At 39.2% G+C, this 24,873-nt stretch overlaps 1 protein-coding gene across 1 annotated transcript; it reads right to left on the bottom strand.

Moving 5' to 3' along the window:
• Positions 1 to 1,587: 1,587 nt before the first annotated feature.
• twsg1a (twisted gastrulation BMP signaling modulator 1a) lies at positions 1,588 to 21,339 on the bottom strand. The gene is made up of 5 exons (XM_084731676.1): positions 20,913 to 21,339; positions 18,104 to 18,265; positions 7,519 to 7,618; positions 3,309 to 3,569; positions 1,588 to 2,064 (listed from the first exon to the last, which is right to left on the bottom strand). The coding sequence occupies exons 2-5, from the start codon at positions 18,230 to 18,232 to the stop codon at positions 1,883 to 1,885; spliced, it is 672 nt and encodes a 223-aa protein (XP_084587802.1). The 5' UTR covers positions 18,233 to 18,265; positions 20,913 to 21,339; the 3' UTR covers positions 1,588 to 1,882.
• Between the last annotated feature and the right edge of the window lie 3,534 nt (positions 21,340 to 24,873).

Below are 24,873 nucleotides of genomic sequence, written 5' to 3'. Positions count from 1 at the left end.
AATGATCTGGAATTAATGAAGAATGTTTAGGCTGTGGTCTCGCTCTGATCTTAACCACAAGTCTGCTGTTGCACAAGAGAAACTGTCAAACAATGTTTTGAGTACCAGCTATAATCTAAATTTGGTGAAACCACTTGCTATTCTGAATCATGTGTACTTTCCCAAACGCTGTGGTTGTTGGACTGGTGGTCATCCTGACATATGAAACACATTAGTCCTCTGATCTTGGCACCGTCTGCTCCAAACCCACAGCTGCAATGGCTGAAATGAGGTCGTGATTCAATATCATAAAAAAAGACAAACAAGGTCTCATTGTGCGTCTGGTACATTAGTCTGTGCAAACTGCTGTCGCATGCCAATTGGGAACAGAATCAGTGATAGGGCACCCTGCTGCCTTTTGAAAATGCACTGGCATCACAAAGAGCATTTGTGTGTGGCGGTGAGAGATTGGCATCAGCAAACGCTCCCTTTCCCCTCCGTTTGCATGAGACGGTCAGTGAGCACTGGAACACCTGTGGACCAGAATGGTATAATAACAACTTTGTTTCCCCAGGAAATGATGCGTTTCCTGACTCTGGCAACACTAGGCTAAGATTAGAGCTGGAGACAGGCAACTGGGTGGACAAACATTTACTATTCCACTCATATTATACACTTTTTACACTTTTCTTTTTAAGAAAACAGCTAAATATTTTAAAACAGAGAGGCTACAAGTCCTTACAAAGTCTAAAAATGTCTTAAATTCACATTTCGGGGTTTCTGCAGGTTTCAACAAGTTAAATTAAGAAATGTTTTTAAGATCATTATGAATGCAACTAACCCTTTGCTGACCCTTTTTGCTCTGTGCTCTACTAACAGTTGAGAAAGTTTGATATCTGGCAGAACCTCTGTTAATTTTCTCCTCTCCTGTTTCCTGTACTTGGATACACAATATGCCTGTAAAAGCAACCTATACAGATTTATGTTAACAAAATACCGGCTAAGTATCTTGCTAATGATTGAAGTACATTAGCTAGCTAGTTAGCAAGCATTCTGCTAATATTCTTTCAGATGTTTGATTAAGACCTGTCAAAACTTTATTCAAGGCATTTTAATACATTTTAAGGCCTAAAATTTTATTTTAGACTTTTTAAGGACCAGTGAAAACCCTGCATTTTTATTAATAAAAGGCCTTAAAAAGCATTAAATAGTCTTAAATTCTGCTTGTGGTCTTAAATATTTATTTATTAAATGCTGTAATTAACAGTGGTCTAAAATTCACTCCAAGCACAAGCTTAAATTGAATGCCTCTGTTATCCTGTCGGACTTTTAGGTTTTTGTTAATAAACATATTTGGACAGGTGTTTACTTATTTACTCAGAAGACTATGCTTACACATTTGATGTTTAGTTTTACAGCAAAATGAAATTAAATCCAATTAAATGGTGCCATTAAAAAGTCTTAGAATTAACTTGCTGATATATGCCAGGCCGCCATTGTAAATAAGAATTTGTTTTTAATGACTTGCATCGCTAAATAAAGGTAAAAAAAAAAAAAACATGTAGAATTTAAAGTTAAAATCAGACACCTTTCTGTAAGACAAAACAGTCCATGTCACCAAATTTTTCTTTATTTGGCATGAGACTGGGATTTAGCAGACCATAATTGTAAAAATACATTATTCATATACACCTCTAGTAAAAAACACTATTGAAAACATATCTAAAAATATACAGTGGAACATAACAGCAGAATAAAAACAATTTGCAAGGGTAGGAGGAGGGGTGTCGGGGATATTTTACAAGGTAACCGAGGAATGCTAACACATAACAGTCATAGTTTCCTCTGCCCTCAGTCCTCTGGTATACGGCCCAGACATTTGGTACCAACGTGTGCCCGCACTTCAGAAGAGACAGTTCATGCACTTCACCGCCTTGCTGCCGTAGTCCACACACTCGGGTCCGATGCACTGGCAGCAGGCGTTGTGAAACCAGCGGTACTTGGATCCTCCCATTGACTCACAATAAAGTTTACACTGACGGATAGACACGCAGTCGTCAAAGTAGACCACTGTGCACATGTTTTCTGAAATAAAAACAGGACAGGCGAAGAAAAAGGCTTGAGTCACAGCTCCAGTAAACATGGTTTATAAAAACAAGCAATTACCTTTAACCCTTGATTTTCCTACTTTTACTTACACGGGTGAAATTAATTTGCTGCAGCTAAGTATGACCATATGTGCTGGTGAGCTTAATGAGTTAACTGCTCAGCTCTGTGGGAACACTCCTATGAGAACGTCTTTATAGCAAATAGCACTGGCTTAGAGGTAGACAGCCAAAACAGCCGCAAATGAAAATACCAAAATGGCAGCACAACAACTCTTTCAACACAGTTACAATTCCCTGAACTACAGGCCTTTTGACATTTGAAGGAATGAAAACCTGACCCAGCCCTAGCTGGTCGTAGTTCAAGACTTTGTAGTTGACTACAGCTCTGGGTTGGGTCTGATTTTATTACCACGGGTCTCAGTGAGAGTGCATTAATGCAAATGAAAAATTTTACAGGACCTGACAGGACCAGAAAACTATGTAATAACAAAGCATGCGAGGAAAGCCTGTGTTTAACATGCAGTGTAACTTATTCAGAAACTTTATTAGTGATCTGGATGTGATGCGAGTTCTCTTCAGGGGTTTAAGTCTCTAAACACTCCTGATTCAGGTCCATCAGAAACTGGAAACTGGGCGGCCTCTCTCCAATAGGACTGCAACTAGCAATTAATATTGATCCCTCACCATTGTTTTATTGTTTAATAATCTGATTTTAAAATGCTCATCACAGTCTAAAATTCAAAGGTAATTAATTTATGAAACAAAGCAAAGAAAAGAAGCAAATTCTAACCTTTGATGGGCAGGAACAAGCTAATGTTTGAACTTTTTCTTGATAAATTACTTAAAGGAATACTTAATGCAATTTTTTTGTGTTCATATTTTTGTGTGTTTATGTTCTGATAGAGTAGGTTTACAGTCTTTAATGTTCATAAACATTGATTTTCTATACTTGATTGATTTTCACCCTCTGTTTTAGCTCCTGCGTCTCTTCTTGAAAAGCCCAGTCTGCTCTGATTGGTCATCTCCCTGCTCAGAGGAGAAGATGGTGTCTTCTCATATTTTGGGGGTCTTTAGAGACACCAGGGATGCATTTTTACTTTGCATAAAATGTGATGTCCACTTTATTTTGTTTTGAAAAATGGAATCTCAAACTTCCACAGAAGAGCAGCCTTCAGTATGGATCAATATAGATTTGAGAAGCTAATGAAAAGTGAACGTTACCTTGAGTGTCGTAGCTGGCATGGATGCTGTTGCCAGGAACGGAGACGTTCTGGTGCTGGTTGTCGAGTGACTCCAGGAAGGACACAAGGTTCTCGTGATGGGAGAGCTCCTCGGCAACGGGGAACGACACCACCATCATGTTGATTGGCGCATCGCCTTCTGTGAGGGCGCGGAACAGCGAGGGGATCGGACGGTGCAGCTCCTCCACCGTGCTCTTAGACGTGGCCGGTGAGTCACTGTAGTTCTTGGGGTTACACATCCCTGACATGAAAAGATGGGCAAAGACATTAAAGGGTCAGTTCATGAACATTACCTAATTGTTCATCTATTAAGCCTTGCAGAAAGCATTGGTTGCATTTACACAGGTTTTGGGATAAAATATTTGTCACCTGCCCAATACAATGGAGGTGAATGGAGAAAAGAGAAATCACCGGACATAATCCAGGCCTCACTAACTAATTCAGCCTAAAAACATTTAGTCTGCAAAATATTGAATGTAAACCTCTCTACATGTTATTAATTCACACCAGTCTCCATAAATAAATATCTGCATATGAGTGCAGAATCTGTAGGCCAGAAACAAGATTTTGTTATCAAAAACGTTTCAGCACATTTTGCTGTCTGAGTAGGTTTTGGCTGAATACAGGTAAACAGTCCCTGTGGAGAGAAAAAGAGGGCAAGATCCAATCTTGGACACGATTGGAAGAACTACATTCTTGTTCTTGAGACTGTATAGGACTGTAAACAGTGACCAGCGCACAGAGGAGGAAGTCTTGGCACAGACATCCGTTATCCAGATACCCACTGGCTACACCAGAAGATCCAAAACCCTGGCTGTTGCCCCAGAGGCTAAACTGTTTTCTAACATATTGCTAATCCTCGATGCTTGTTACAGCTTTGTAGAGCTGTCATGATACCAGAATTTGAAACTTTGGAACAATAATTCTATAAATAAACCAAACCTAAACAAAAACAATACTTCTTTCAATACAACAGCAAAAAGAATTTTAAAAAAGTCCCGGGCACACAAAATAGACTTTTCCCCCTCTTCTTTAAAAATACTACAATTGACAGATATTGTATCATTTAAAATGTGACACTGAAAAAGTTTTGATACTATTGACAACCTTGTAGCCTTGATTGTGGAGGAGGCGTGTCTTGATAGTGAAGTTTATGTTTCCCTTTTGTGATTTTTGGGTGAACTGACCCTTTAAGCACTTGGGCAAGACAGCAGTTTATTTGCGAATCATACTTTTACTCCAAATAAACATGGTTAACAGTTCAGTGGTTTCACACGTGATTTGAACTCACAAAGGGGCAGTTTTGTGAAACCACACGGCTGTCAGAGTATCTTGTCTCAATTAAGGTCCTTTTAACACTTCATTTAATTTCCAAATACAGTAGCAATCACTTGACAAAGTCCCCACATCCTCAGATATGATCTCCCTAACCCTTTAAATGAGTCAAAGTGAATTATAGCTAATGGCTAAATCATTTAATGGGGAACGGAGTTTGACAGAGGAATTGGATTACAGAACAGCGCTAAAGGCTGAGCCAGAGCAGCTGTTTTAGATAAAGCATACACATGGGTCCTCCCTCCCTCCTTCTCCTCCTCCTCCTCCCTTCCTCTAAAATACAAACTGTCCTCTCCTCTCTGCTCCTCCGCTGGGCTGCTCTAACCACTTTCAGATACACACTTCAAAGTAGCTAGCGTTTGGCACAGATAACGTGTTTAGAGTGGAAACTTACTAAAAGTGGTCATAAGGCTAGCGCTGGAAGAAAAAAAAAACACAGATAAATGAGAAATATACTCGCTTAAAGCTACAGGCTATCCTAAGTGTGTTGTAAAAAGATTTGTCCAAGAGGAAAACTCCACCACCACCACATCTGTGCAGCAGCAGCAGCAGCGAGCTCAGCGCTCTGTGTCAGAAACTTGTATTTGTGTTCCACATCAAAGCGCTTTAATAAAGCCTCCTTGTCAGCACATACAGTAATATCTGTCTGTCAAAGCCGATCTGAGAGCCTACTGGTTTGCAGGGGCGGAGCCAGAGGGGCAGCCAAGGGTGGCACCGACCCTGCACAATTATGGGCAAAATGATGATCACGATTGTGTTGATCAATGTTGAGATCACGATTATCTTAGTTAGTTTTATTGCCCTCTCACATTTAAATAAACAGCACTGCTTTCACTTCTATTTTGTGCTACATGCCTGCTAATGTAAACACAAGACCCACCGGTGTTCTGGTCTGAAGAGCGACCCTGTCAACTGGTGACTCAGCTAAATAAGTCTTAGCACTAGTGACGGTGTTTCGCCGTATTTGGTGAACAATCACATTGTGTGACCTTCAGAGATGGATAAAGAACTCAGAACCTTTAACCCTTAACAGAACTTAAGTAAAAGCATTAATACCACAATGTAAAAATATTTAATTAGTAAGTAAAAATCCTGCATTTAAAGTCCTACATGAAGAACTAAAGTAAAAGTACTAAGTATAGCCACTGTTAATATTTCTTGTGGGAAAGTTAAGCGACTACAAAGAGACACAAAACAGCCACAAAGAGTAGCAAAACCACTGATAAGAGACACAAAAAAACCCCACCAAAAGATGGCCTCTAAAATGATAATAATGTTTTGAGTGTCTTTCGCCTACATAGCAGGGCATGGGGGCCCTTATATGTCTGTGTCCAGGGGCCCATTGTCTCATAATCTTAGGATCAGGTCTTTAAATTTGAGTTTTAAAACATTTTGTTCCGTTGACAAATGTGCCCTCATTCTTTGCTCCAGTGCCTGACCCCGCCTCTGCTGATGTGAAGCAGGATACAGAAGAAGAGACGAGGTAACCAGCCGAATGTTTTTTCGTTTCACAAACCCGGTTGTTTTGGATCTCGCTGGGAGTTACACCCCCCACCACACCTCAGCAGGAGGCTGAGAGTCAAAGTTCATTTGAGCAGGTCGACCTCCTCATCCCCTCTCTCTTCCGGCTTCTCCATCCTTTGATCTTCTGGAAAACCTCGAGACTTCCTGTCCACATGTGTACATGCTGTTTAGTAGTGACAATATTCCTTTAATGTCCCCCTACGCTCTGATGAACAGAGCTCCTCTCTGCTCTGTGTTAACCTCCACGGTGTCACTTTTCAGAGGCACCTTCGGTATCTGGCTTCACTCAGCTCACACTCATCTTGTATCAGAGCAGCGACACTCTGAACAAACTGGTTCCTTTTTAAACCTGCGAGCTTCTCAACTGTCAAGTGCATCACAGCCACAGTCTCAGTTTTCACGGGCTTTTCACAGGAGAAAGTGCTCAGCAGCGGCAGGTGACTGAGAGATTAACAAGATTGAGACAGAGCTGTGTCTCATGTATGGAAAGAAACTAGTGCCAGAATCATTTTAAACATGTTATAATCAGTCTGATCAATCACAGGGCTCATCATATTTCCACTTTCTGTTATCTGTATTTAACGTTATTCAATTATACATAATGAAATCTTTTTACACTGTTCAAATTACATACTTGCTTGTTGTTTGTACTGCAACTTAACCAGCCTCATTCGACTGCTCTATCGGCTTTCTGACATTAAAAGCCACAGGCACCGAATAAAAAAAGATAATAATAATATATACATATAATGGTAAACTAATTAGCAATGCATAATTTAAACATATTGGCCAATCAGCGTTAAACCACCAATGCAAGTGCAAAAATAATCTGACTAATAATAATAATAATAATAATAATAATAATAATAATAATAATAATAATAATAAGCTTTATTTATGCAGCATTTTTCAAAAACAAAGTTAGTAAGTACTTTACATAGTAGAATCCAGATTAAACATTTCTGAGTGGGTCAAATAAAATCTGCCAGTTAAAACAAAAGGGAGCAAAAATGGAATAAAAGAGAGAGTAAAGAGGAAAAATGTGTAGTTTTGATTTTGGAGTGACTTTAAATTGTGCCTAACAAATGTTTAAATGCCACAGTCCAGGACAAACCTGACAAATTCACATTTATGCAACTCAAATGCAGTCATGTCTGGCAGTGATCTCTTTTACAGATGTTCAGCTCAGTCGTCATCAGCAGCCATGTGTTGTGTCTTACTGAACTGCCTGTTTGAACCTGCTAAACCATCTAGTTCAAAATAATATGCTGACTAACCCGCGGTCAGCTTTTAAATGATGTTGCTATTAAATCAGACGCTGCCGCACTCACCCACACAGTCGCAGCACTCCTCCCAAAGGTTCCCCAGACACAGCATGCACTCTTTACAGCACGAACAGTTCCCATCAGACGGACGACACTGGCACAGCTCCTGCAGGACACACACACAAGAAAACGAACATGAATCAGCAAAACGTTGCAAACAGGACGGACTGATCAACCAAACATCATCATCACTGATCCTCAGTACAACTCATCTGCTACCAAAACACTGTGGATTAAACTGTGTGGTCGCCTGAAAATTAGCCTGAATCATTTTGTTTCACTTCATCACTGCTTCAATTACTGATAAATGCAAAGATTTGAGCAGCAGTTCAGAAGTCTGGAAACAGGCTGATAATATGGAGGTAAAAGGCAAATTCTGGCCATCATAACATATTTCTTTCTTGGTATATTTCAGTCTTTTTGGGCTCTAAATTAGGGTTATCACTTGAGATTTGCCTTTAGCTCCATTGTTTTGTTTCCTCAGATCCCACTGCAGTAAAAAAAAACAAAAAAAACAGAACAATGGAATGATCAAACTTTTTCTTTGTGTCAAATACTTTTTTTTCCTTTTCTTCTGACTTTATTTTTTATAGCACAGAAAAGTCAGTTCAAGATCACATTAACAAGCAAGTTTCATAAAATCTGTTTATTATAAAGCACAATATTTCACTAAATGTCAAGTGAGTGAGTAAAAGTGTAAAGTTCAGTACTAGAATCTGACCGACATATTGGTTGACTGATATTAACCTGTCAAAGCTATATTGGGGTCAATATCGATATTGACATGTAGGTTGTTCAATATGCAACAATATGATTTTTTTTTAATTATGCAAATCTTTTTTGTTAACTTTTTAGGCTGCATTTTATGTCTATTTTATCATTTATCTTGATTCAAGTTTAATACATGTGTATATTTTGCTTTCTTTGTGTTTCATTTTATTTCTAGTTCTTGTGAATTATTAAAAGTTTACCGTTTACTGTTTCAGTGGCCTGATATCATTTTGGTCAAAAACGTTTATTGTTAACTGTAAAATATTCTGACGGTTGAGCCAAGGCATAAAACCATTCAAGAAAGTGATTTGAATGCTGTGACATTTGACGTGTCAGAGCCTGCTCTGTTCGTGAATGGAAATATTTTTTTGAGCACAGTTTTCTGCAGACGGGTGAACATACTTCAATAGATAGCACACATGCCGTGTGCTGCAGCGTACAGTTGGTCTGTCCTGTAACGGCTTGTGTCTGATAATAATTACTGTACATGAAGCAAACCTGCTGTTGCTCTGTTTATGTTTTAAAGGTAAGTCTCCTGTTTGAGCAGCAGGTCTACATGTTGTGTTCTGTCTGCTGTGTGATTTTTAACTGATGCTGCCACTGTGCTCATCACACCTGGAGCTTTTAATTTGAAATTTAATTTTAAGTGTGATGCACAGGTGCATTTTTATTAAAATGACACTGACTAGCTTGTTGGGAATATTTTTTTTCCCACTACAGTTTTGAGCAAAGTTGAACTGATCAGGCATTTTGAAACACAATTGTGACAAAAACAACTGATTGAACTTGAACTAATTACAATTAAAGGACCAATAATGAAACTCAAAATGTAAAAAATCACTGCACCAGAATTTTTAATTTTATCAACATAACTCTTCCCAACCTACAGCGTACTGTTTTGTACTAATGGTGTACTGGTACAGTCTGCACCAGTACATACATGTAGGTATAATATCGTAAAAGGGAACAAGATGTGAAGTTGGGGAAGAAGGTAGTAACAATCTAGGAACTCAAAAATAATTTATTCTGTAGATATCTTTTAACTAATTGTTACCTGTTCTGTTAAGAGTACTAAAAATCGTACAACCCCCATTCCCAAAAAAGTTGTGACATTGTGTAAAATGTAAATAAAAACAGAATGCAATGATTTGCAAATACTTTTCGAATTCTATTCAACTGAATACAGTACAAAGACAAGATATTTAATCTAATAAATCTTCTTGTTTTTTGTGAATAAGCACCCTTTCTGTATTTGATGCCGGCAACACATTCTAAGGGGTTGGGACAAGGCCAATGAAAGACTGGGAAAACTGAGGAATGCTAAACAAACACCTGTTTGGAATATTCAGCTGGTAAACAGATTAATGGGTGACAGGAGCGAGAGTCACCGCTTTATGAAAAACCGTGTGGGCAAATAGTCCAACAGTTTAAGAACAAAGTTTCTCAACGCAGAACAGCAGGAATTTAAGGATTTCACCATCTACCATCCATAATATCATTAAAAGATTGAATCCAGAGAAATCTCTGCATGAAAGGGGTGAAACCGACTTTCAATGCCCACGGCACTGCATCAAAAACTGCAGTAAAAACCCACATAATTGTATAAAGGACACTACATGGGCTCAGGAACACTTGAGAAAACAATTATTGTTAAACAGTCTACAAATATAAGTTCTCTACTCTACCAGGCAACGTGAAAGTCATATCAACAACATCTAGAAATGCTGCAGACTTCTCTGAGTCTGAGCTCATCTGAAAAGGACTGACACAAAGTAGAAAGAGTCCACATTTCAGATTGTTTTTGGAAATCGTGGACGTCATGCCCTCCGGGCTGAAGTGGAAAAGGACCATTCAAATCAGATCTTGGTATCGTCAAACGCTCTGAGTCATGAGGGAAAAAGTTGGATCGGTGTTTCCCTAGTGTATCATACTTGATACATGAGTTTCTGAGACCTGCACAACATCAGTATAATCAATACTTTAATGAAAAACCTGTTGTATGCAATCTGAGACATGCTGTCTGGCCCCTGGTGGGATATTAATGCACTGCAGGCAGCAGCTGCCCTCTCAGTGCAAAATCCAACATGGCTGTCTTCATGTATAGTGACTCACACCTTGTTTGCAGAGAAATCTTTGCTCATTTTGAAAACGTTGTGGTGCAAATAACATTAATATTTTAATAATATTTTAATAATCTAACAACCTAGAATTACTTCATATTTTGTACCTTATTTTGTAGTAAAATTGTGCTAAAATGTGTGTATCAAATATGATACAGCAGGTAGATAAGATGATTTATTTGTGAATCCCTCAATCATCACTTAGACAAATAATTTAAGACTAACATGTCAACTTAAGATAAATTTAGAGTGGAAATTTAGATATTTATAGGAGGTTTTTTTTTTTACATATGTAACCTGCTCCGACTATAAACACTTTCATGTTGCAAACAATTATGAGCAATTATGTTTTTGCTGCCTACAATTTGAAATTAAAGAGATTCCTGTTTGTGGGAAAAAAGAACCAAACCAATTGAAATGTGCCAAGGTTTTATTTTTCTACAAACTGCTGGTTTATGGTGAGGAGAAGATAAATTTTATACTGAAATTATTTCAGGTGAACTGTTTCTAAATGTTTTTAAATAGAGATCTGTACAGTTCACTGGGTTCATTTTTGTGATGCTTCATACACAGCCTTGTCAACACAGAAAAAACAGCTTTTGCAGAAAATTTCTCATGTTTCTTTTTATAGAAGGAAGGTAACATGATTACATGAGCTTCTACAAACATCCAAACACATGAAACGTCTGCAGATCGCATAACTCTTCTGCAAACACTTAAACCACGAAAAAAAAAAGAAAAAAAAAAAGCCTTCATTCCTCAACCTCAGTTCGTCCCCGGGGACACAGAGACAGTGAAGCAAACTGAAACGTGTAGGTGGGATTGAAAAGTGGGTGAGACTGCCGGAGGAGTTCCTCTTTCTCCCCCCTCTCTGCTTTCTCCTGACACAGAACAGGGAGCACATTCCTCTAAGTCAAGGTCACCACAATGAGGGAGGCAGGAGGGGGAGAAACAGAGGGAGGGAGAAGAAAACACCTGGAGAACAGAACATGGCTGCTGCTCCCCCCCAACAACACACTTTCCCCCCCTCCTGCCCTCCCTTTCTCCTGTGCTTTTTTCTCTCCATCCAGTCTCTCGTCCCGCCTTCTTCTTCTCGTCATGTCATCTCCTTCTCTTCCCTTTTGCTTTCTTTTCTATTTTTTTTTTTTGTTTTCCCCCCCCCCCACTCCTCCTTTATATCTTCTTTGCAGAGGCCATCTCCTACACGTAAACAGTCTCGGCGATGATAAAAGACTCTCCAATGACTCACCAGTGAGGGATTGCAAAACCACACACAGTTCACTTAATCACTAGCCTCTCGATCCCCAAACCTCTGATCAGGATCTGATCCCATGAGTAATTATGACTCTCGAAGGTGGAATTATAAAAAAAAACTAAACAGCTGCCCCGAGGGAAAAACATCAAGCTCATATTTCACTAATAAAAAAATACTTTTTGAATACTATTTCATGGAAATAGAAGTGGTTTATTAATTTAATCTACATGAGCTGGAGCCAGGAGGTGGTTAGTTTAGATTAGCATGATGACTGGACGCAGGAAGAAATTCACAAGCAACTGCATCATTTTAATGAAGTGCTTCTACATTTTGAGAAACATGCATGTTCTTACAAACATTTACATAAAACATAAGAAGATACCTCTCTTGTCTGTGCTTTCAGTATAAAGCTAGGAGGTGGTTAGCTTAGCTTAGCACAACAACTAGGAGTAGGCAAAAACAGCTAGCTTGGATCACACCAAAGTTCAAAACCTTAATTCAAGCACCTCAACTCTGCAGTTCATTATTTTAGGAAACATACAATCATACGCTTGCCAACATTTACCTCAAGATAAGAAGATCAATATCTCTCATGTCTGTGCTTTCAGTGTGAAGCTAGAGCTAGGAAATGATTAGCTTAGCATTGCACTGCCACTGCAACCAGGGGGGAAGTTGAAAAACAGCACCTCTAGATAACAGTTCAATATTTTCACGTTCATATTCACGTTCTTGCCGATATTCACCCATAGACATGAAGATTAATACCACTCATATCTGTGTTTTGAGTAGTAAACTAGAGCTAGAAGGTAATTAGCTTTCGTCAGCATAAATAAAGCAATGAGTGGAGGCAGCAGGGGCAAACAGCTAGCCTGGGTCTGTCCAAAGCAAGTAAATAACATGTTTTAGCTTGTTTGTTTAATCCCAAATCAAGCGAAAGTGTAAAAACTAAAACTTTTGGTTTTAGAGGGAGAGCTAGGAGGTGTTTAGCTTAGTTTAGCATAAACACTTGAAGCAGAGGGAAACAGCTAGCCTGGTCCTGTCCGATTTTAAAATACGTGCCTACCAACATGTCTAAAGCTAACTCAATAAATGTTTTTTTGTTAAACCCATGCACAAACATAGACATAAAACATTAGTTAGTTTTGTGAGGACTTTACTTTGCTAGTCTATGTCTTAGCAGCAAACACCCAGTTCAGTGACTTCCTACTGTTTATGGATGGATAACCGTTGTATGTCATGAAATAGTTACCCTCTAAAACTACAAATTGTCATTTTTACAATTCTGTTTGTCTACAAGTTAAACAAACAAGACATAATGTTTTAATAGCTAAGTTTAGGTGCTGTTGGGTGAACGGTATCATGACATGAGTGGTATCCGTCTCCTTGTCTAACTCTAGTCAAGAAAACAAATTCCCAAAATGTAAAACCATTCCTTTAAAAAAAAAAAACAAAGCAATGCAAAAGTAAATCTGTGAGTGTTCACTGTACTTTAAGATTTTCACTCCTGACTGATAGTTCCCTGAGGATTTAACCCAAAGCTAATGATTACAACAGTCATGAAGTCATGAATCTTAATAACAGAAAACTTAAACGACTGACATAAAAGCATCAAAAGAGCCAAAACTCTGAGTCACAAGACTTTCATCCAAAGACGGTGACATGCTTGCAGTAGGACAATAAGCCTTAAATCAACTAGTGCTGGTGCATCATCTACAGTTTGATTCTGGCTGCATACCTTTGTTGCATGTCATACCTCTCTGTCTCCTCTCTCTTCCTGTCTGCCTGTATATTATCAGCTCAAGACCAATAAAGACAAAATACCATACCAATAATAATAACAACATACTAGTAAAAATGGCTTTTTTTCCCAGGATTTTACAGTGTTGTTAATTATTAATATGCTAATAAGGTCATGGCAAGGGGGCTAGAAATTTCTCATACTGTATAAGCACTACACAGGTCAATAACATTAAAATAAAGTTAGTCTGGAAAGCCAGTGACGATTTTTTTATTTTCTTATGTATTTGACCTCATAATGAGCTAATTATGCTAATTATGCAAATTGCCCAACACGCTGAAAAAAAGACAACAGTTGGAGCAACTTATATGAACACAATTGCTCCAAATCAGATGTACCCAATAATCTGACTGCTTTCAAATCAGCGGTTTACGTTAATGCAACCTAAATTTAAGGCAGATCAACTTAAAAGTTTCCAATTTTCCAACTCAGTGGACTGGAGGACGTTTTTAAAGGAACTATTGTGAAAACACAATGTAACAATCAGTGGCTGCAACCCTACAAACAACAGTTTCCTCTGAGAAAACACACAGACTCTTATTAGGTTTCCCCCGCATCTCTGCTGTAATCAGTGAAAACTAGGCTGCAGTGAGACAAAAGGACTCTGGAGAGAAAGTGAACATGTGCTGCCTCGTCCTGCCGAGCGACCGCTGCTGTGTGTTCACTTTGAAATCCGCTGCCCCACCCTGCTAAACAGCCTGGTCTGGACAGAGCTGCGGCTCGTGAATCTCTCCCAACTGTATATTTCCCTCAACCAACCTCCCCCCACAGACACACACACCTCCTCCTGACCTTACCCTCCCCTTCCTCCTCATGTTCTCCCACCCTCAGGGGTTTTGGGGAATTCAGACAAATGACTTGAGATGGCAGCAGAGCGTAAAAGCAAGCGTCAGACAGCAGATCCCACTAATCACTAACAACATGGAGCTTCTACAGAGGAGGAAAAGTTTCTCCTCCACGGCACACGCACCATCGCTCTCGCCTCTGACAGCTAGCGAGTTGGTGTCGGCGGGGTCGCGGAAGCTACAGAGCTTTGTTGTTCTGAGCAATGATTCATCAGGCGAAATAATAAGCCACCTGGAAGTAAAAGAAGAACAAGCAGAGCCACAAATGGTCCATAGATCACAGGAGCGTTCAGTTTTAAAGAAACTGAACCAGAGAGAACAGAAGTTGGTGGTTTTGCTGCCAACAACTTTGTGCAAAAAAATGCTGAAAACCACAGCCTGCAGTCTGTAAAAAAAAAAAGAATGGGCCACTAGAGACTTTATTTCCTGTGAGGACTGACATTAAGTAGTCTAGAAAATTACTGCAAAGTTGCAGGTTGCAAATCCAGTGTGCAAGACAATGGGTGAAAAAAGTCATCTAGTGTTGAAACAAGCACTCATCGAGGGCTGCAACTGACGATTATTTTCAATATTGATTAATCTGTTGATACTTTTTTCAATTAATCAAATTGTTTTGTCTATGAAGTGCCAGCAAATGGTCCAAAAGCACAACGTGACGTCATCAAAAAATGACTCTAAATGATTAATCCGTTATCAAAATAGTTGTTGATTAATTTCATAGTTAACAATTAATTGATTAATTGACTAATTGTTGCAGCTTTACACTCACTGAATAATAGACTGACTGAAATTAATCACCAACTATTTTGATGAACAATTAACTAATTAAGTAATTTAGTAAGCAAAAATTCCAAAACATTTGCCAGTTTGAAACTGAATTTCTGAACTGATTTTACTCATCACCTCAGTATTTGATGACCTGGGAATAAGACTTAACAATCTCAAACTTTGTTTCTCCAGAATTGCTTACAGCACCTTTAAAATATATAAAAAATAGTGAAAAATGTCACAGATTTCCCGGAGCCCACAGTGATGAATTGGTTTGTCTGATACACAGTCAGAACCCAAAGAGACTAAGATTATAATGTCTTATCAAAGCATCAAATTCTCACATTTGAAACTGGTAAATGTTCAGTAAAAAAAAAGAAAGCAATAAATCAATAATCAAAATTGATGCATTGGGCTAAATACATTCACTATATAATAATAAACATCTCAAGTTGTATTCTACACAATGACATCAGTAAATGCTAAAATGCAGAAAATATAATTCTGTCAATAACCGACTGACTGTTTCATCTTTTGTTCTATTCCACCCCGATTCTCTCTCTTTTTTCTGAACAAAAATCTTTAATATTTGCACACAAAGTTCAACTTTCTGTGCCAGATCTACCTCAGCTACCTGCAAGAATACCTACAGCTCACTCTCACCGTGTCTGAGGTCACACAGGTGAAATGGTCACTGAGCTTAAACACAGTAATTTAAAGATGTTAATGGGAGAGGCAGGGCCACTAAACACACAGCAGGTCACACACACACACACACACACACACACACACACACACACACACACACACACACACACACACACACACACACACACAGAGGACAAGCAGCAGCTCAAATTTGACTTGACAGGTGGTGGAAAGACAGGCCAACACTTCTCTTCATGTTTTCCCTCAAAATAACCAGAACGTATGACAGAACGTGAGTTAACTGAGGGGTACCACCCATCTGCCCCCTCTGCCCCCTCTGCCCCTCACCCACTGAGCTGCAGACATGAGGGGAAAAAGTGACACAAAGGAAGTGACGCCAGAAAGTCAACACAAGTCAAACATCAGAAAGGGGTTGATGTGAAAATATACAAGGCAGAGCAGAAAAAGGAAACCTCACCTAAATCAGAGAACCGGCATGCAATTTTACCCACAATCCTCTGCTCTTGAGACAGTATGCCCCGAATCTGACCTGCAGGAGTCTCACAGGTAGAGAGCAGGTGTGCATGAAGCCGGACAGTTAGATTTATATCTCTGTTCGCTCTGGGAAAACTTCCCTTCCAGAGTTCTCCTGGCTTATCAGAGGAATGTTTCTGCATTCTTCTCAACAGATTCCATCTTTGTTCTGTGGTCCAGATCTCCATCAGAACACAGACTGATTTCAGCTTGAATTTGGCTACAGCTGGATATTTGTTTTTATCTGAAGTGTCTGCACGAAACATAGTTGCTTAAAGGGATAGTTCGGATTATTTGAAGTGGGGATTGATGAGACAAAGCAGTGTATTACCTACAGTAGATGGTGGTCATCATGCCGCCAGCAAGGATTCAGATTCTCAGACTCAGGCACTTTTCAAGCCTTACGAAGCTTTTCTGGCACTTTACAGCTGTGGTTAATAACTATTAGTCCCCATTTAATTTCTTCATTAAGTTAAATCACAAGGCAATTATGCTCTCTCTGACTGGAAGCATCTTATTTTAAAAGTAATGCAATTACATTTTCAAGTGGTTTCAAGCACATTATCCAAAATGCAAGCACTTTTCAAACCTTGAAAACATTACATTAAGATTTAAGCATTCTCAAGGATTTCCAGCACCTGTAAAAACCCAGGACTGTCCAAAGTGGTCAACTCGGGCCCATCAATCCCAGCTCTGACTTCCAAGGTAAATGGGATGCACCATATCTTCAGAACGTTCTCACCACTTTACTTTGCCGTCAGACAGCCTTCTCTGCTGAGAAACCACCGTATTATAAGCCAAATACTGCTCTCTCCAAACCAACCAAACTCCATTGGCAATATCAGTCATTTTAATGCACAGAGCAGAGGAGTTACTGGTCTACACTGCCTAGCTTGTTTGTGTTATTGCATGACTTTGGTGTTTTAAAAGGTTATTTGGATTCACCAAAGTCAAACAATAACATAAATAAACTAACACATCAAGACAGCGGTAGACCAGCAACTCCCATGTTCTGTGAGGTAAAATTACTGATTTTGTCAATGGAGTTTGGTTGCTTTGGAAAGAGTGATATTTGGCTTATATAATGGCAGGTCCCCACTGGAAAAGACCATATGATGGCAAAGTAAAGTGATGAAAATATTCTAAATAATACATACGTTTAAAATGTTTTTTTTTAGGTGGCTAAAATATGTTTTGTTGCTGATCCTGTCCACAGCAGTTCGTTGTTTAGCTTCCTACACCAGTGCTCCTGCTGATTCTTCAAAATGGGGGCAACCGCCATCTACTGTAGCTAATACACTGACTGTTGGTAAATACCTCATACCCACTTAAAAAAAAAAATCCAAACTATCCATTCAATGTTAATTTAAACAGTATTAAAACAAGTTTGTTTTTGACTGCTCTGCCGACACTCTTCACTTGAACTCAACTCCGGCTGCAGACAACATTTAATTTGTTTTCTTGTTGTCGAGAGAAACAACAGTTTCTGTTTACACAAAACAGCTGTAACACTGGAGGATGAAACGCTTCAACTTGTCTGCACTCAGAGAAATGTCCCTCTTTAATCAACAGAAAAGCTCAGTTAAGTTCACTCATTTTTAAAACAACAGTGGGATGTCTGGGAATGCAAACCACATTTTCATGTAGTTAAACAGTCGTTTGACATCAACAAACACAATTCCAAAGATTAAACTTCAAATTTAAAGTATGAAAATGATATCAGGGGATTAATTCTTCAGATCAGAGGATTTAGGGTGACTTTTCTGAATGCAAGTCAGAAAATCTGTGCAGAAAATCACATGTTCATGGCAACAATCAGCATCCAGCGCTCTCAGTGTGTGTTGCCCTTTACCTGGATGAGACACTTGCTGACGTCGCTGGCACACAGGGCTTTGTTGCAGCCAGAGGTCAGAGACAGCCCGGATAGGAGGAAGAGGAGAGCGGCGGTGGCGGGGAGGAGGATCAGCTGACCAGGCCTCATCCTGACGGCTCACCAGCACGGCACTGGAAACACCTACAACAACACAAGACACAGGACAGGACCTCAGAGACAAATAAACAAAACCTCATCACTGACATTCCAGAAAAGGAGGAGCGAAGAGCAGAAAACAAAAGACACACCACAGTTTGAATATGTAAAACAGCACAGAGGGTTTCCTCAAACGGAGCTAGGGCTGATTTTTCTGTAAAAATGATCTGTTTCGCTTTGCATCTTGATCAATGAGCAGATTTCAAACAAAACAAAAATAATAAATAGCATGTTCTTACCTGTATTCCCTTTATTTTTGTGCTTAATACATTACAGGATATCTCGTACTTGCACTGTGACATCTGAAATCTAAATTTTACTGCTAAAACTCAAACACCAAGGCTAAAAAGGGCAACAACAACACATAATAACAACATGTTTAAACAAAAGCATCGACCCAATTCTTCAACACGCTTCTTGTAAAACACTATACAGTTTCTCACATTAAGCACTTTGTTGAAGAATGATCTATCTTGGAATGATTAGGAAAACACTTCTATTCTGAAAAATGTTTTGATTATTAGATATAAGCCAATACCATTTGGTGTATTCTGGAGTTGCGGCGTTTACTAAATATCATTTATTGATCTTCTCTGTTCTGCACAACTTTTTTTAAAATATCCCCTATGGCATTTATTAAATACTTTTTGGAGCATTTGAGGTTACATGGATGTTGATTAAGATTTGTTATGATATGTCATTTTGTATCTTTTGAATGATATTGTCTAGGGGTGCATGATATGGTAAAAATAAGTCATATTGCAATTTTGACATGCATTGATTTGTTCTCTGCAGCACTACCGGACTTCATTATAATGTTGTTTTGTCACACACTTGCACGCAATTTCTGTTTATTTGGATATTGCAATTCTGATTATTTTGCTATTAATTGTGCTGCACTACTATTGTCATGACTGATGATGTGTTGAGTGGTTGCAGGTGATCATCAGTCAAACCAATCTCTGCAGCCCTCTGACAGGGTGACTAGATTATTGAGGCAGCTCCTTTGGGTGTATCAGCGTTTTGATCACAATCTAATGAAATAATTCACCAGTAAGTAAGACTGTGTGCAGGAGTATTTCTCATTGTCTTGACAGCAATTCTATTCAAAAAGCAAAATATATTGGAATCTGGCAACACACACGAAAACACTGACAACTAATGCATCAGTCTGAGCCTTGGCTCTACAAACAGACCTCAGCTGTGCTCAGCTCTTTTGTGAGAACTTTGAAAACACAGAGGCAGTGAAGAGTGAGAGGAAGAATGAACGGAGCAAGAGGATGAGGACGAGAACGAAGAAGGGAACCAGGCGACAGACAGAGACTTATTTCTGACAACATCAGGACCACTTTGGTGGATGATGTCATATTGTATCATGGCCTGATGATGAGGGAGGCTGGCCAAAAGTCCAGTTCAACGCCACACGGCAACACCCATACTGTAAAACAGACATTTTGACAGGAGGACAGGTACAGTACGGCTTCAGCTGCCAGCACAGCACAGGGCTGCAAACAAATACTTTCATTATCCACTGATCTGTCAAGGATTTTTTCAATTAACTGATCAGTTGTTTGGTTCATAACAACTGCTTTGAAAGAGAAATTCAGTGGCGTATGTGTGAACGCTTTCATGCAGGAGTTATTTTCTTTCTACAGTCCACCAACCGTCTGCATGCATCTGCTCATGGACGAGAGGTTTCAGCTCAGTTGAGGAGGATGCCGTTAATGTTTACATCCTGCCCTGTCACAAGCAAGAGCCTCTCATCCTTGAGTAGATGCACACTTCCATCTGCATGGTGGTACAGCTGATTAACAGTAGAAATAAGGTAGTTCCTACATGAAACTGTCTATGGATTATCTTGAGTAACTGGGTCTTGATTGCTAAGAGTTTTTTTTTGGCACTTTGAGCTCCTCTTGTGCAATCCAATTCTATTATATTCAGGGGAAGGCAGATATCTCTACAGCCGATATCTCCAGAGCTCTGCAACTCACACCAAAACAACCTAGGTAGATAAATAGCACCACAGGTAAGAGGGAAAATATGTTAATTTTGATTTTGGAATGAATTGCCCCTTTAAACTAAACCAACAAACATTAATTAATAACCTGTTTTACCTGCATTCCTTTTATTTGAGCACTTCATACAGAACAGGATATTTGGTACCCACCCTGTGACAACTGAAATCTGAATTTTAGCACAAAAACTCAAACAGAAGGGCTGAAAACGCCGCAAACAGTAGATGGAAATGTAAACAGCAAACTTTGACATGCGAGCATCAGATTTCTAAAAGGCCTGCGTCACATTTCATTCAAAGCCAGGACACAGACTCACGTTCCTGTGGAACAACAACACACACATCTGGCAACATCAGCTTCCTTCACCTTTTTTTTTTTGCCCAGCTATTTTAGCGCGCTAAACACACCGTTTCACTGTTTTTACACTTCACCTCTCATTTCACATGACGGAGGGGAGAACATGTGAGGAACATTAGCTCCCTCAGTATGAACGCGTTTCTTCACCTCTTTTCATCGCTGCTAACACCAAAACTTTGTCTCAGTCTCGCGCAGCTTTAAGGAGAATCCAGCGCAGAGAACAGACACAACAACAAAATCAAGAGGAGGTTCGGACTCACCACGACGCTGTCGACGAGCTGGAGACTTTTCTTTTTCACGGGCAGAGTGTCTGTTTTGTCTCTGAACTCCTCCAGGACGCTGTTCTGTTCCGCCGTCGCTCCACTGTCCACTGTGTCCACAGGGCGTCAGTCTCTCCGCTGCAGCAGCAGAAAGCGACAGGCAGTCGGGCGCCTTAAAGGCACACACTCCATTTTCTAGCCAACGTGTGTGCAGGAGGACACCGGGGTCTCGGGTCGCTCTCGCCGGCTCAGTGTCCGCAGTCTGACGGACATCAGTGATCCACACATTCAACCAAGACACATATTTAAAACCGCGTCTTCAGCTGCGTGTAAAAGTCTTGTGCGTAAAATCTCTTTCTAACCCAAAGAACTCTGCTCATTGGCTGCCAGTCCAGGTGTGTTTGGCCTCTCTTACACGAGCAAATCTCCACTCTCCAGGCCACCAACTGTCCTTTGTCTCCGCTCTTATCGAGACTTTCTCATTAGGTGAGAAAAGGGCGATTCGGAAGCTGTGAAGCCGAGCAGACTCCCCGCCGTGAAGCGACCCTGCGCTCATTTGTTGGCGCTCTGCAGAGACGCTCTGATGGGCCGTTTAACTCCTCAGGTGTTTACACGAGTTAACATCCCAACAACAACAACAGGCCGCACTTCAGCCTGCAGGGGAGGAAGAACAGAGAGGAACAGATCACAGAGATACAGACACAAATACATCAGAGGAACATCCTGTTACAAATCACAAATGCCCAACAAATGCATCAAAATAAATATAAAATACCTACTATGGAAAAAGCATTTCATTAAAATATAAATTTGTAGTGTGAAAATACAAAAATACATTCTACACAAACATGTCATCACATTTTAGGTATTTAGTACCCTTCATATAAGTGTAACCTTAAGCCCAAACATTAAAAAGATGAGCTCTGCAGATTTCCTTTTGAAGGGGCCGATCAGGAGATTTTCTGTCAGGCAAAGTCTAAGCCAAAGATTGAGTTTAGGGTTAGAGTTATTGCAATGAAGGGATAGTTTGGGTTATTTGAAGTGAGGATGTATGTATGACTTATCCCTAGTCAGTGTGTTATCAACAGTAGATGATGGTCGCCACGTCCCCAGTTTGGAGAAGTAGCAGGAGTACTGGTGAAGGAAGCTAAGTAACAGGGTTAGCAACTAAATGTAGCTTAGCCATCCAAAAAATCAATCAGTTTATGTGTACACAATATTTAGAATATTTTCACCACTTTGACTTTTCTCACAGGAAACCACAGTTATATCAGCCAAAAACAGTCATTTTACCTTGCAGAACAGAGTTGTGGGTTCACCACTGCCTCGACCTCGTAGTTTGTGTTGTGTGACTTTGGTGTTTTAAAAGGTTTGGATTCACAGAAGTCATCCAGTGACACAAACGCACCAACAGATTGAGACAACAGCAGACCAGTAACTCCTGTGTTCAGTGAGGTAAAATGACCGATTCACCTGTGGAGTTTGGTTGATTTTTCCCTGTCAGAAAAGGCTGTTTTGTGGGCAAAAAAACTGTGATAATATTATAAATATAGTGTACATTTAAACTTATATTAATGTGGTTAAAATACGTTTCTTTACTGACCATGTCCACAACAGTACACCACTTAACTTCAGTGCTGGTACTCCTCTCTGCTTCTCCAAGTAGGTCTTATTTTAGAAAGAAATGACATTAGATAATATATTTTAATTTCACAAATACAAGCTCTAATAGTATGTTGTCACAAATTACATTTCTGCCCAGCAAAAATAAAACGACAAAATACTCCAAAGCAATTGAAAATGTATTTGAAAAATGGAAAAAGGCACACTGTCAATCAAGGAAGACACATTTCAGTGTCAGATTTTAGAAGAGTGACTCATTTCAACAATGTAAATGTAATCCAAGAGAAAAGGCAAAATTATGTAAAGTTATTCTTATATCTAAACATAAGAAAATGAATTTGAAGCATAATTATGAAGTTTAGAGGAAGTATGTATCACGAGTCTAAAATGATGGTTGTGGGTTAAAATGAACTGTTTGAGGTAAAAGTTGGGGCAGTGACTCGGTTAAACTCAGTCTAATTACACTGACAGTCTACATAACAAGTCGACTCATGTGGTATTTTCTGTGATAATGAGCGTATATTATGACACAAAGGGTAAAAATCACTGTCAAGTGTTCAGCTGATGAGTAGATAATGACAGAATTTTCATTTTTGGGTGAAGTATCCCTTTAACCTTAAAATACTAAAATATTCAGTTGCCAGTTCATGAAGTAACTACACATTACACTGAAACGACTGCAGTCTAGAATAGACCCTAGTCAAACGTGCACGTTGGAGGAAATGTGGAGAGGAGTCTGCAAACCATACACATATATTGTGGAGGTGCCCTCTCTTGGATAACTTTTGGAGGAAAGTATCTGATTCACGTGATGAGATAATATGGTTGCAGATACCCGTGGATCCCCTGTTGACCATCTTTGGGGCCATCGCAGAAGAGTGATGAGCAGGAAAAAGATACAACACAGCAATAACACTGAGCTGGCTTCAAAACAAGAGCCTCCAGTTTTTGACACACTGTGGTTAGAGACCAAGGGAAATTAAAACAATGAAAAAAAATAACTTTGATGCTGAGACTGCAAAATGCACAATCACAAACAGACTGATGGTCACCCCGGCCGGATGTGATGAGGGAGGCATGGAGCCCGACATGCCCGGGAAACTAACGCATCGTTTCATTTTGTATCTGTCTTTCTGGTGATGTGTTGGGTAACATGGATGTCAGTATTATTATTTTTGGTGAGAATATGGCTTGTTTTTTGTTTGTTATGCCTGTTTGTTTTGTTGTTTTTTAGTCAAGATGTGTTCAAAGAGAGAACTAGTTTAGTTCAGAAGCCAATCATGGTCAGATATGCAGTTAACAGAACTGTGATTAAAGAATTTGAAGCCTCCACTGACCGTGTCAGTACTTGAACTTTTGATATGAACAATAATTATACATTTAACGATTAAGGATTTTTGAGGAGGAAAGAGCAGGTGTAATTTTTGGAATTGTCAACAAAGTCATTTAACCTTTTGCTTACAAAATATCAACAAATTATTATTTCAAGCAGATTTTATGAGTCTTAAAACATGTCTGGACCTTTAAATTTATTTTATAGTTGCATATAGAAAAAATGAGCAAGAACAGCAAAGATTAAAGGCTTTATATTTTTAAAATTGCATTGGCTGCTACAAATGTTTGACGTGTGAAAACAGCCTCTATTGCATAGTTTACACTTACAGTGACTTATTTTTAGAGTGGTCTCATTTTAATTTTATATTATCGGCACAGTAAAATATTTACTGTCACATAATTGGCATCATGTCAACTAAACAAACTCATCAACTGAGTCTAAATGAGACAGCAGAATAACACATCTGATAAATGTTTGACATTTATTCAGATCTACAACATTTTATCATTTACATCACTGTGAACACATCAAGCTGACTGTGCAAAGCTGTGTACAGTGACATCTACTGGCTGAGAATGTTTTGTATTTTTAGGTTATTTTTTATTAGTGTCAGTCATTTTATTTTTTATTATACCATGGGGGGTATTTGCCAGGGGCAGATTTGAGAAGTTCAGAATAGGTATTACAATACAAACACTTCACGTGAAGACAGCTGACTCACAGTCCTGCAGACATCCCAGTCTAAACAAACGTCTGCACCAGCGCCTCCTCATGCTTGTGTTGATCAGTTTGACCAAACTGACTAAAACTAAAGGCATTTCCTGTATGTTTTTTAAAATTATTATTATTATTGTTATATTTCAGTTAGTTTTGTAAGAAGAGGAAAGGCTGTGTTTATTGTGTGAGCAAGGTGAAACTGAAGGGGACAGAAGGGATGTACTTTTCTTAACCAATATGTCCTCCATTTATATTTTTTTCTTTTGGCTGGTTGATTATGAAAAA

Source organism: Lutjanus erythropterus, chromosome 12 (assembly GCF_056507025.1).
Source record: "Lutjanus erythropterus isolate fLutEry1 chromosome 12, fLutEry1.hap2, whole genome shotgun sequence".
In the NCBI taxonomy this organism is placed as follows: Eukaryota; Metazoa; Chordata; class Actinopteri; order Lutjaniformes; family Lutjanidae; genus Lutjanus; species Lutjanus erythropterus.
This window is presented reverse-complemented; position numbering and strand designations above follow the sequence as displayed.